The sequence below is a fragment of the Misgurnus anguillicaudatus genome, chromosome 8 (assembly GCF_027580225.2).
Source record: "Misgurnus anguillicaudatus chromosome 8, ASM2758022v2, whole genome shotgun sequence".
In the NCBI taxonomy this organism is placed as follows: Eukaryota; Metazoa; Chordata; class Actinopteri; order Cypriniformes; family Cobitidae; genus Misgurnus; species Misgurnus anguillicaudatus.
Window position 1 is genome coordinate 38,620,632 of NC_073344.2, and position 11,928 is coordinate 38,632,559.

General features: G+C 39.4%; 1 protein-coding gene across 1 annotated transcript; it reads right to left on the reverse strand.

Annotated features, from left to right (window-relative positions):
- Positions 1 to 4,943: 4,943 nt before the first annotated feature.
- Positions 4,944 to 11,924, reverse strand: slc19a2 (solute carrier family 19 member 2). Its single transcript, XM_055213126.2, has 6 exons — positions 11,643 to 11,924; positions 9,187 to 9,753; positions 8,637 to 8,874; positions 7,233 to 7,425; positions 5,304 to 5,445; positions 4,944 to 5,224 (listed from the first exon to the last, which is right to left on the reverse strand). Exons 1-6 carry the CDS (start codon positions 11,769 to 11,771, stop codon positions 5,045 to 5,047), a joined length of 1,449 nt encoding a protein of 482 aa, XP_055069101.2. The 5' UTR covers positions 11,772 to 11,924; the 3' UTR covers positions 4,944 to 5,044.
- Positions 11,925 to 11,928: the final 4 nt, after the last annotated feature.

Genomic DNA, 11,928 nt, shown 5'->3' on the forward strand with positions numbered 1-11,928 from the left:
AGAACATCGTAGAGACATGGGGGTTTGACAGTTTGACTTGTGACTCGGAGTGTAATCACTAGTGAATGGCAATTTTCTCCCTAGCAACCAAATACACTACCCTAGCAACCGAATAAACAAAGCCTTAAATCACAGCATCAGAACATCGTAGAGACATGGGGGTTGGACCGTTTGACTCGTGACCCGGATTGTAATCACTATTGGATGTCAAATTTTTCCCTAGCAACCAAATACAGTACCCTAGCAACCAAATAAACAAAGCCTTATATCTGCGCATCAGAACATCGTAGAGACACGGGGTTTGGATCGTTTTACTCGTGACTGGAAGTGTAATCATGTACTGTCCCCAGAAATTTGCCACGGCAAGCACCACTTCACATTTTCTTCAGGAAATGTACCTATCTAGTTATTATTCTTCTTTTTCTGGACACTTTTTCGGCGCGTAACTCGTCTCGCACGGTTTGCCCTAGTGCCATGAAAGAGGGCTCAAATCGACCGGTTTATTGAGGAGAGGTGTGCTATGACTTTTATAAGCGATCGGGTGCAGGATTTCCGAAAGGGGCGCGAAAAACCTCCCGAAAACGTCCCATTGACTTTACATTGCGTCGAACTTTAACGGGTCATAGCTCCACTCGAGGATTTAGTAGAAACATGTGAGTTACGGCATTTGAAGAGGGTGGTAGGCTCTGTAAGAACATACATCACATTGGGGTGTAAGTTGTACCCCTGGGGTGTAAGAGGTGCCCAAAAGTGCCCTAATGGAAAGTCAATGGGGCGAAAATCCCATAGACTAACATTGCGAAAAAAATTTGACGGGTCACAGGTCCAAGTGAGGATTTTATAGAAACATGTGGGTTACTAAAATTGAAGAGGGTGCTAGACTCTGTCAGGACGTCCCCCACAATGGGGTGTAAGGTTACCCTAGCAACCGTTTTGGGGACCCTAGCAACATCTCCCATAGACTGCCATTATAAAATGCCCAGATGGATATCTTTGCACCACAGTGTCATAGAGACATGGGGGTGGGCTCATTTTACTCAGGCATCCAATCAGTTTCTCAGGATCCTTAAAGACTTATTAAGCCACGCCCCTAGCAACCACTTTTGAGCACCCTAGCAACATAAAATTCAAACAGTTATATCTCGGCATCAGAACATTGTAGAGACACGGGGGTTGGACCGTTTTACTTGTGACTAGGGGTGTAACAATTGGGCACATAATTGGCCACTCCCAAGCCACGCCCCTAGCAACCAAATTTGAGCACCCTAGCAACTGAATAAACAAAGCCATATATCTCCGCATCAGAACATCGTAGAGACACGGGGGTTGGACCGTTTTACTTGTGACTAGGGGTGTAACAATTGGGCACATCATTGGCCACTCCCAAGCCACGCCCCTAGCAACCAAATTTGAGCACCCTAGCAACCGAATAAACAAAGCCATATATCTCCGCATCAGAACATCGTAGAGACACGGGGGTTGGACCGTTTTACTAGTGACTAGGGGTGTAACAATTGGTCACATCATTGGCCACTCCCAAGCGACGCCCATAGAAACCAAATTTGAGCACCCTAGCAACCGAATAAACAAAGCCTTATATCTCCGCATCAGAACATCGTAGAGACACGAGGGTTGGACCGTTTTACTTGTGACTAGTGGTGTAACAATTGGGCACATCATTGGCCACTCCCAAGCCACGCCCCTAGTAACCAAATTTGAGCACCCTAGCAACCTAATAAACGAAGCCTTATATCTCCGCATCAGAACATCGTAGAGACACGGGGGTTGGACCGTTTGACTAGTGACTCAGAGTGTAATCATTATGGGGTGCCATTTTTTCCCCTAGCAACCAAAAACAGTACCCTAGCAACAGGGTAAACAAAGCCTTATATCTCCGCATCAGAACATCGTAGAAACACGGGGGTTGGACCGTTTGACTCGTGACTCGGAGGGTAATCACTAGTGGATGCCATTTTTTCCCTAGCAACCAAATACAGTACCCTAGCAACAGAGTAAACAAAGCCTTATATCTCCGCATCAGAACATCGTAGAGACACGGGGGTTGGACCGTTTGACTTGTGACTCGGAGGGTAATCACTAGTGGATGCCATTTTTTTCCCTAGCAACCAAATACAGTACCCTAGCAACAGAGTAAACAAAGCCTTATATCTCCGCATCAGAACATCGTAGAGACACGGGGGTTGGACCATTTGACTCATGACTCGGAGGGTAATCACTAGTGGATGCCATTTTTTTCCCTAGCAACCAAATACAGTACCCTAGCAACAGAGTAAACAAAGCCTTATATCTCCGCATCAGAACATCGTAGAGACACAGGGGTTGGACCCTTTGACTCGTGACTCGGAGGGTAATCACTGGTGGATGCCATTTTTTCCCTAGCAACCAAATACAGTACCCTAGCAACAGAGTAAACAAAGCCTTATATCTCCGCATCAGAAAATCGTAGAGACACGGGGGTTGGACCGTTTGACTTGTGACTCGGATGGTAATCACTAGTGGATGGCAATTTTTTCCCTAGCAACCAAATACAGTACCCTAGCAACAGAGTAAACAAAGCCTTATATCTCTGCATCAGAACATCGTAGAGACACGGGGGCTGGACCGTTTGACTTGTGACTTGGAGTTTAATCACCAGTGGATGCCAATTTTCCCCCTAGCAACCAAATACAGTACCCTAGCAACAGAGTAAACAAAGCCTTATATCTCCGCATCAGAACATCGTAGAGACACGGGGGTTGGACCATTTTACTTGTTACTCCTAGTGTAATCACCAGTGGATGCCAATTTTTTCCCTAGCAACCTAATACAGTACCCTAGCAACAGAGTAAACAAAGCCTTATATCTCCGCATCAGAACATTGTAGAGACACGGGGGTTGGACCGTTTGACTCATGACTTAGAGTATAATCATATATTGTTCCTCGAAATTTGCCACGGCAAGCACCACTTCACATTTTCTTCAGGAAATGTACCTATCTAGTTATTATTATTATTCTTCCAACCAAATTTCCGCAATTAATACGGCTCGAACCGCTTAACTTAGAAACTTCATTCAAACTCTCAAACGTGCGGACTATTCGGGAATACTGTGCTATGACTTTTATTAGCGATCGGAGGTACGGTCTACGCCCCAGGGGCGAAAAAGCAGCCGAAAAATCCCATTGACTTAACATGGAGACAAACTTTGACGAGTCGTAGCTCAGACCTAGAATTTCACAGAAACTTGTGACTTGCCACATTTGAAGAGGCTGGCAGGCTCTGTAAGAACATACCTCACAATGGGGTGTAAGTTGTACCCCTGGGGTGTAAGAGGCCCCCAAATTTCCCCATAGACTTATAATGGGGCAGGAATCATGCCCATATAAGGAAATAAAAACGTCCCAGATGGGATATCTTTGCAGCGCAGTGTCATAGAGACATGGGGGTGGGCTCATTTTACTCAGGCATCCAATCAGTCCCTTAGGATCCTTATTGAGCTATTAAGCCACGCCCCTAGCAACCATTTTGGGCACCCTAGCAACATTTCCCATAGACTGCCATTATAAAATGCCCAAATGGATATCTTTGCAGCACAGTGTCATAGAGACATGGGGGTGGGCTCATTTTACTCAGGCATCCAATCAGTCTCTCACCAACCTTATTGAGGTATTAAGCCACGCCCCTAGCAACCAAATATGAGCAGCCTAGCAACATAATAAACAAAGCCTTATATCTCTGGATCCGAACATCATAGAGCCATGGGGGTTGGGTCTTTGGGTAATATTAGCTTCATGCTAGCTTCATGCTAAGTCATACTAGCTTCGTGCTAGTTTCATGCTAGCTTTATGCTAATTTCATAATAAATCTTGGTAACTTAATGCTAAATCATGCTAGCTTCATGTTAAATCTTGTTAGCATCATGCTAATCATGTTAGCTTCATGCTAATCATGCTAGCATCATGCTAGCTTCATGCTAATCATGCTAGCATCATGCTAGCTTCATGCTAATCATGCTAGCATCATGCTAGCTTCATGCTTATCATGCTAACATCATGCTACCTTCATGCTAATCATGCTAGCTTCATGCTAATCATGCTAGCATCATGCTAGCTTCATGCTAATCATGCTAGCATCATGCTAGCTTCATGCTAATCATGCTAGCATCATGCTAGCTTCATGCTAATCATGCTAGCATCATGCTAGCTTCATGCTAATCATGCTAGCATTATGCTAATCATGCTAGCATCATGCTAGCTGCATGCTAATCATGCTAGCATTATGCTAATCATGCTAGCATCATGCTAGCTGCATGCTAATCATGCTAGCATTATGCTAGCTTCATGCTAATCATGCTAGCTTCATGCTAATCATGCTAGCATCATGCTAATCATGTTAGCATCATGCTAGCGTCATGCTAATCATGCTAGCATCATGTTAGCTTCAATGCTAGTCATGCTAATCATGCTAACATCATGTTAGCTTCATGTTAAATCATGTTAGCTTCATGGTAAATCATGCTAGCTTCATGATAAATCATGCTAGCTTCATGGTAAATTATGCTAACGTCATGCTAAATCATGCTAGCTTCATGATAAATCATGTTAACTTCATGGTAAATCATACTAATGTCATGGTAAATCCTGCTAGCTTCATGCTAAATCCTGCTAGCTTCATGCTAAATCATGTTAACTCATGCTAGCTTCATATTTCATCATGATAACTTTTTTAAATCATGGTAGCTTCACACTAAAACATGTCAACAGCCAGGTAAACTACTAGACTAAATTTCTTTTACATTTCTGTCAATCAACTTTTTTTGCATTTTCATGCACTGGTAATTCCTTGGGAATTGCATATCTAGTTTATATATAAACATTGTGTGAACTGAAATTGTCACCTACGGTGTATAATTATGTGATCAATTATGAGTCATTCACACCAATGCTTAAGAAAGTAACCTTCCTTATTTGTAAATCCCGACTGAATTCACATTATAACTTCATGATCTTGTGCTAAAATGCACAGGAATGAGGATTTGAGGAAATTCAAGCCTCTGTAACATGTCTCATGTCTTTAGAGACTACAGTGTCTACCTCTGTTGAGGCCAACACATTTAGTCCACTGTCAGTCTGGTCTCCAGATCTCCTCCTCTTGACTATTTTATAAAGCCAGGCGATGAAGAAAATTGCTGCCACTGCAGTAAAATAACTAGCATAGATGAAAAACTGTGGAAGGAAGCAAAACATATTAGCATCCGTTACAGCAATCTACAGGTATTTAGGCTGGGTTCATGGTGTACTTTACCTGCAAGAAAATGTCCAGGCCTAGACCGGCTGAATCTACTACAATCACAGTAAGCAGAGTCTGAAGTAGAAGTGCAATGAAGGTGTTCACTCCAAACACCAAAGCATATCGTTTCATGCTTAGATTTGCAGCAATCTGAAACCTGCAATAAAGACAAATAAGCACGTTCTGTACTCAGTATCAACCTACTATTGATTTTCATAATAATTTAATATAATAAAGTATATTAAATTATAATATAATAAAATTATTATATAATAAAAAATTAATAACAAAGTTTTTTCAAAAGCAACCTTTAAATACAAAAAAACAACAACAAAGTGCATATAAACAGTGCCTGCGTCCGAAACCGCCTACTTCCATGCTATATAGTAGGCGAAAAGCAGTAGGCGAGATGAGTAGTATGTCCGAATTTATGGCATTCCAAAAATAGTAGGCGAAAAGTACCCAGATGACCTACTACTTCCAGCAAGATCCTGAAGTGTTTATTCGATGGACCCTTTACTATCTCATGAGTCCCTTGAGTTATCCAACAAATTTTTATTAAAAAATGTCCAAAAGCAGTAAGGCAAATTTATTCGAATGCAAATGGTTGATTTTCGCAAAATTAGACTCATGAGGTGTTATGAAACATTTTGATAAAAAAGTAAATGCAAAGTAAGAGTATCAAAATAAGGAGCATACAGTTACAAACATCTCTTCATGTACTATCTTGCACATGGTTTTAGATGACATCATACAAACCAATTTTGTTGTTTTTCCACATTTAAGGGTAAATTTTATTACTGCAACATGTCCATGATTGACTGGATTTGGGTTATTTGACATGGAAATATTTATAATAAAAAAAACTAAAAAATTTAAATCTTCAGTGCATGTTATACTATAAACACTTACAGTAAAGAAACATGTGGTATTTGGTGATCATTGGTAAATGTAGAGACAATAATAAGGAATATAAATGTGTCCAAGACCAATTTTCTCATCCTCTCCATTTTCAATCCCTGTTTAAGCCCTCAAGGAACTGACACTCAAGATGGCTACCAGGTAAGCAGTTCTTATTTATTCTCTCAAGATAAAAGTTGAAATTTTGTTTGTCATAGTACCTAGACAACTTTTTAGTTCTCATTACGGAAACATGAGTTTGTAAATGCATATATTTAATATAATATCATGTAGCGGTAATAATAATTTTTGATAATGATAATCTATTTTTTTTATTCTATAGGAAATATTTTTTAAATCCTCTAAAAATAATGGTTATAGTAAGTTCAGACCCTAATCTTAATATGTGCAAAAAATTGGCTTCAAGGGCTTTTTAAACAAAATCTGATGCTGGACACCTTCGAAGTCTGGATTTCGTGAGAATCACCCAAATACATATATTAAACAGCTTCCCCTTGTGTTTAAATTGCGTTGGATAAACATTCAAGTTAACGACTTGTTATGACGACGTATGCCACGTGATGTATCAACATGGCGGATGTAGTACGTCCGAATTCATTCATACTATCCATATTCATGCTATATAGTACCTACTGTTTTAACGGCCTATACTTCATCTTATTCAGTACACTCTAAAAACAAACGGTGCTATATAGCACCAAAAGTGGTTCTTTGCTCGTAATCATAGAAGAACCGTTTTTAGTGCCATATAGCACCGGTGAAGCACCAGTGAAGCACCTGTGTAGAACCATATAGTGCTATGTAGAACCATATTTAGTGCTATAGTGGTTCTATATGGCACCTATATGGTTCTACACAGGTGCTTCACTGGTGCTTCACTGGTGCTATATGGCACTAAAAACGGTTCTTCTATGATTACGATCCAAAGCAACAGTTTTGGTTCTATATAGCACCGTTTGTTTTTTTAGAGTGTACCTACTATCACAGTATGCGATTTCGGATGCAGACAGACAGTTAACTTACGTTGCTATGGTAATCAGCAGCATGTAAGTAGCTCTGAACAGCACGTAGGAGGTGTAGCACACCCAGATATTTTTGATGGTGACCATGAGGTACACACACACAGCGATTACCCCAGAGAAAATACAGAGAGCAAGTTCTCCCCATACTGCCCACGACACTTTCACAAAGCTCACCACAAAGGCGGCTAAAGCACCTGTAAGAAAAAAAACAGAATAACTGACTATTAGCAACTACTTTAGTGTGGATTCATATTAAAATCCTTAAACGACTGCACAGTTTGAACGTTGAACTTTTTGAGTATAAACTGGCTAATAGTACCAAATTATTGGACCAGTTAAAATTGTGTTTGGATTATTTGGATAATTATCAGTGTATAATATTGTATGTTTTGGTTCTTTTTTAATTGGTCAATAGCAGTGGTTTATTCACAGTATATAAACTGAGTGACTTACTCAGAACTTTTGTTTTAGTATTAGTTTACAAGTTCACATTAACATGTATTCAATAGGGAATGAGGTGGTGGGGTGGAGAAAGGATACTGCAAAAACTGTCAGGGGACAGAGGTGAGGGACGGCTATATATAGACACCTCTTCGTGCTGATTGGTTGGATTACATGACCATGCTTCTCCCGAACTTATTTAAATAAACTTTATTAGAGGAATAGTCTATCCTTTTTCCACACTAAACTATGTTATTACCTTAACTAAGAAGAGTTGATACATACCTCTATCATCTTAGTGCATGCATGTAAGCGCTGTGGCGCGCGGCGACACTTTGATAGCATTTAGCTTAGCGGATTTAAAAGGGTAACTATATTGTATGGTGGAATAGCACTTTTGGGAGTACTTCGACTCGGCGCATTAACACTCTCCCTCTCATTATGAGAGGGAGAAGGGGAGAGGATTTTTCAGGCGAGTCAAAGTACTCCCAAAAGCGCCACTCCGCCACAAAACACAGCTCCCCTTTTAAATCCGCTTAGAAAAGCGCCACGTTTTATTTTGTGCCACCATACTTGCTTGTATAACTACTCGTCTTAAATAGGAAAAACGTTGATGTGTTTGGTCACTTCTAACTTTATCTCTGTTTGGTACCATTGAATGAATGGGGCTAAGCTAAATGCTATCAACAGCGCTTCGTGCACGCACCAAGATGACAGAGGCACGCATCAACCCCTCCCAGCCAAGGTAACAACACAGTTCAACATGGAAAAAGGATAGACTATTCCTTTAAATTATTGGAACTGTTGTGGCATCACTTTGTTACTCTTATGCACTTCATATTCTGACAGAAATATGGTGTTTAAATGTTTATTCAAATGTTTTAATGCTCTCGTTCAAATAACACGTTACCAATGTTTATTTTATAATAAATAAAAAATATAAAAAGAGGAAACACATCCATACCAAGCAATGTAGAAATGGTCTCCACGTAGCCATTGTAGATCTCAGAATTAGTGGATGGCAAGATTTTCTCCCAAAGTGCCTGAGCATAATTGATCACTTGTAAGTAACCGCAGGTGGACAAAGCCCACCAAACTGACCAGGTCAGAAGTGTAGAAGAGGAGTAACACTGCAAAAAGTCTGCCCAGAGCATTTTTAACACTTCAAGTAATCCAGCACTGCTTGTTCTCTTCTTCAGACCCTAAAAAGGTAGAAAAAACGAAATATTGACCGGAAGCTCTCTGCACATATTACATGTTCATCAAATACTTTCCCTTAAAATCCGCTTAATCCCAGCCTCGGGCCATTCCACTAAACCCCACCACAAGTTATTTCAGAAGTGGAGATTTTTGAATGCACTTAGAGGGAAAATAAGCATTTCGATTAATGACTAATAACCTTTTAATTGCTATATTAAATAAGAAAGCATTTATTTCAATAATATGATCATATGTGTTTTTTAAAGATTTATCTGTGGGTTAAGAGTCAACAAAAAAATCCCTATTCAACCCACCGTTCTTTTGTCTGCACCAAGTTGCCTGTTTGACTCTGAATCCTCCAATGTGCTGATCAGCGGGCTGCTGTTCATGGGTTCATGAGTTGCTTCATCCTGAGAGCTGCCCTCTATCTGGTGAAAGAACAGGCTCTTGCTGGGCATGGGTAGAAACCAAGGGGCGACAAAAGCTACGCATGAAGACACCAGCGTGATGACACTCAGGTAAAAGAGGCGCACCTGGCCGACAGACACCAGAATCTGCCCCGTTAGTGAGCCAACGGCCGAGCCCAACAGTGTGACACTCCGGCAAAGACCAGTCACCTTCTGATAATGAGATGGCTCTACAACACTGTAGATGTATGAATAGTAGGCCACTTCAGTGGCAGTGGCAAGTCCAAAAAAGAACTCCAACAACTGCATTGAAGGCACGCTTCGGACTTTCACAAGCAAGACATAAGTCACTATGAAGCTGGCTGCTTGGACAATGAGCACAGGTTTGTAGCGGAGGTAATCTGTGGCCAGGAAAACAGGAAACAACAGGACAAGGTAGGAATAGGTCCAGAATGGGTAGATCTCATTCACAACCTGTGATCAGGGTTAGAAACAGAAAGCTCAGATACATCATACAATTTACAATTAATAATTTGTCAAATGACACACCATTTCAAACATTTGGCAGATCCTTTCATGCAAAGCGCTTACAACACAATCATCTATACCAGAGGTTTCCAAACTTTTCATTCCACGACCCAAGCGTCGCCGTCCCGTATACGGGACACCTAAGTTTACTTCAATATTGTTGATGTAAATTTTAATCTATCACTACAAACTATATATTGCTGGAAAGGTTGAATAGACATTTCAACAGTGTTTTATAAAATAAATTATGTAGTGAGAGTAAGTGTGCCTCAAAACATTTATATCCAGCTAAATGTCACTGTCCTGCCAGCGGGCGGTTACATTTACTTCAGTGTTTTGCATGCGATTTCTTATCCAATCCTGACAAACAATATATCATTGGAAATCTCTAAGAGTGTAGTTGTCATATATCATCACAATTTTGAGAAGAAAATTACATAGTGAGCATCAGTTTCAAAAAGGGCACGGGCCCACATGTAGGCCCAATTTTTTTTACATTTTTCTAACACTTAACCCCTACTCAAAATCCAAAAAAATCTTGATAAACTATATATCACTGGAAAGCTCTCAGGATGTAGTTTTCATATTCCAAGGTCATCTGGTGATAGATATAATGTACTGACAGTTTTTTTGTTACATGCCCCCCACCCGTAGGAATGCATATTCATTTTCTATATTCATAACATTATATCCTAGTATAAATCTACAAAAATGTTGACAAACTATATATCATTGGAAAGCTCTAAGTAGTTTTCATATTTCAAAACGTTTTAGCAGTAATAATAATGCAGTGACAGTTATTTATTAATTTATGACAAGAGTATGCAGCAAACTGTTGACACCTACTGGCCGTTGTTGGTAAAACCACTAAAAGTGTGACACAAACCTCATTTTTTGTGATTTTAACTTGAAATTTGGATCACAACTGCTTGAGACATATGCCTTCATGTTTACATTATTACTTTTTTGAGAAATTTACCTTTTTATTTTTTTTATAAAATTAATATTTTATTGGATTATTTTTATGTATTAAAATAAATATAAACTGCTATAACAATTTTTCTGTTTAATATTTTCACCTGCTTACACTTCAGTGAAAAACCTTAAATTGTCTTCTTTAAAACAAGACCAAGATTATGCAAAAAATGCCATAGTTAAATTAATTTGAAGATGCACTTAAACTTTTAATCCCCCACACTAAAAAGGGGTTAAAGTAACTTAGGTCCCAAGTCACAGTTTGAAAACCTCTGATCTATACATTATTGTTTTATTTTGATTTGTGTTCTGTTGCTAGCAGGAATTGAGCTACAGGAACATGTTACATCTAACCACACAAACATTTTCATATTATAGTCTGGTTAATACAAATCTTGTGATGGAGCTTTACTAATAAATACAGGAATTCAGAGATTAGAGCCTCTAGGTCTAGGATTAAACCAAAAAGTTGGCAGGTTTTCAATCGAGATAATGATGAAATTTACTTCAGACATTTCTACAGTTTTTTTTAAATATACATTCTCTTTACGAGGACGTTAATGTGCTAAAGGTAAAGGAGGGAATTATGTAGTAAATCTTCTGTAGTTGTGTCAAATGAACGAAACGTCATTCTCATAATACAAATGTGAAACCTTAGGTAAGTAATTTTTTATGATTTACTGTTTTCGATCTGCATAAAGCATGCTACATAATGTAATGAATATACAACATTAATAATAATAATATTATTATTCTGTTGATAATTTAAGTAATAGAACTTGTAAAGCTGCGACATGCGGTCATCTGACTTGCATCATTTTACAGTATACTTACATCACCCTAAAGGGCATCTACATTACCATTTTCTCTGTAAGGTTTTTGTCAGGTCCCATCAAAAATGGAGTTAAAAAAGGTTCCAGTGGTCTGTAACTGCAGAAAAACCCATAAATGCAGAGCAAAACGGTAGGACATAACCATGGTTGAGACATAACTCCTCGCGCGCCTACTGACCTTCTCAATTACATATGCATTTAACTCGTACTAGGCTCGCGCTTTCAGAACACGAGCCAGTCAAGTGTTGTCGCAAAAAAATGACGACAGAGCAACGACCCAATGAGAGTGCTTTTCGTTGCTACACCCACGCAA

Coding starts and splice junctions, on each gene's coding strand:
- slc19a2 (XM_055213126.2), bottom strand. CDS start 11,771: ATGTCTCAACCATGGTTATGTCCTACCGTTTTGCTCTGCATTTATGGG. Junction 8,875..9,186: donor TTGGTGCAGACAAAAGAACG/GTGGGTTGAATA, acceptor CTACCTTTTTAG/GGTCTGAAGAAGAGAACAAG. Junction 7,426..8,636: donor GACCATTTCTACATTGCTTG/GTATGGATGTGT, acceptor TTTTTCTTACAG/GTGCTTTAGCCGCCTTTGTG.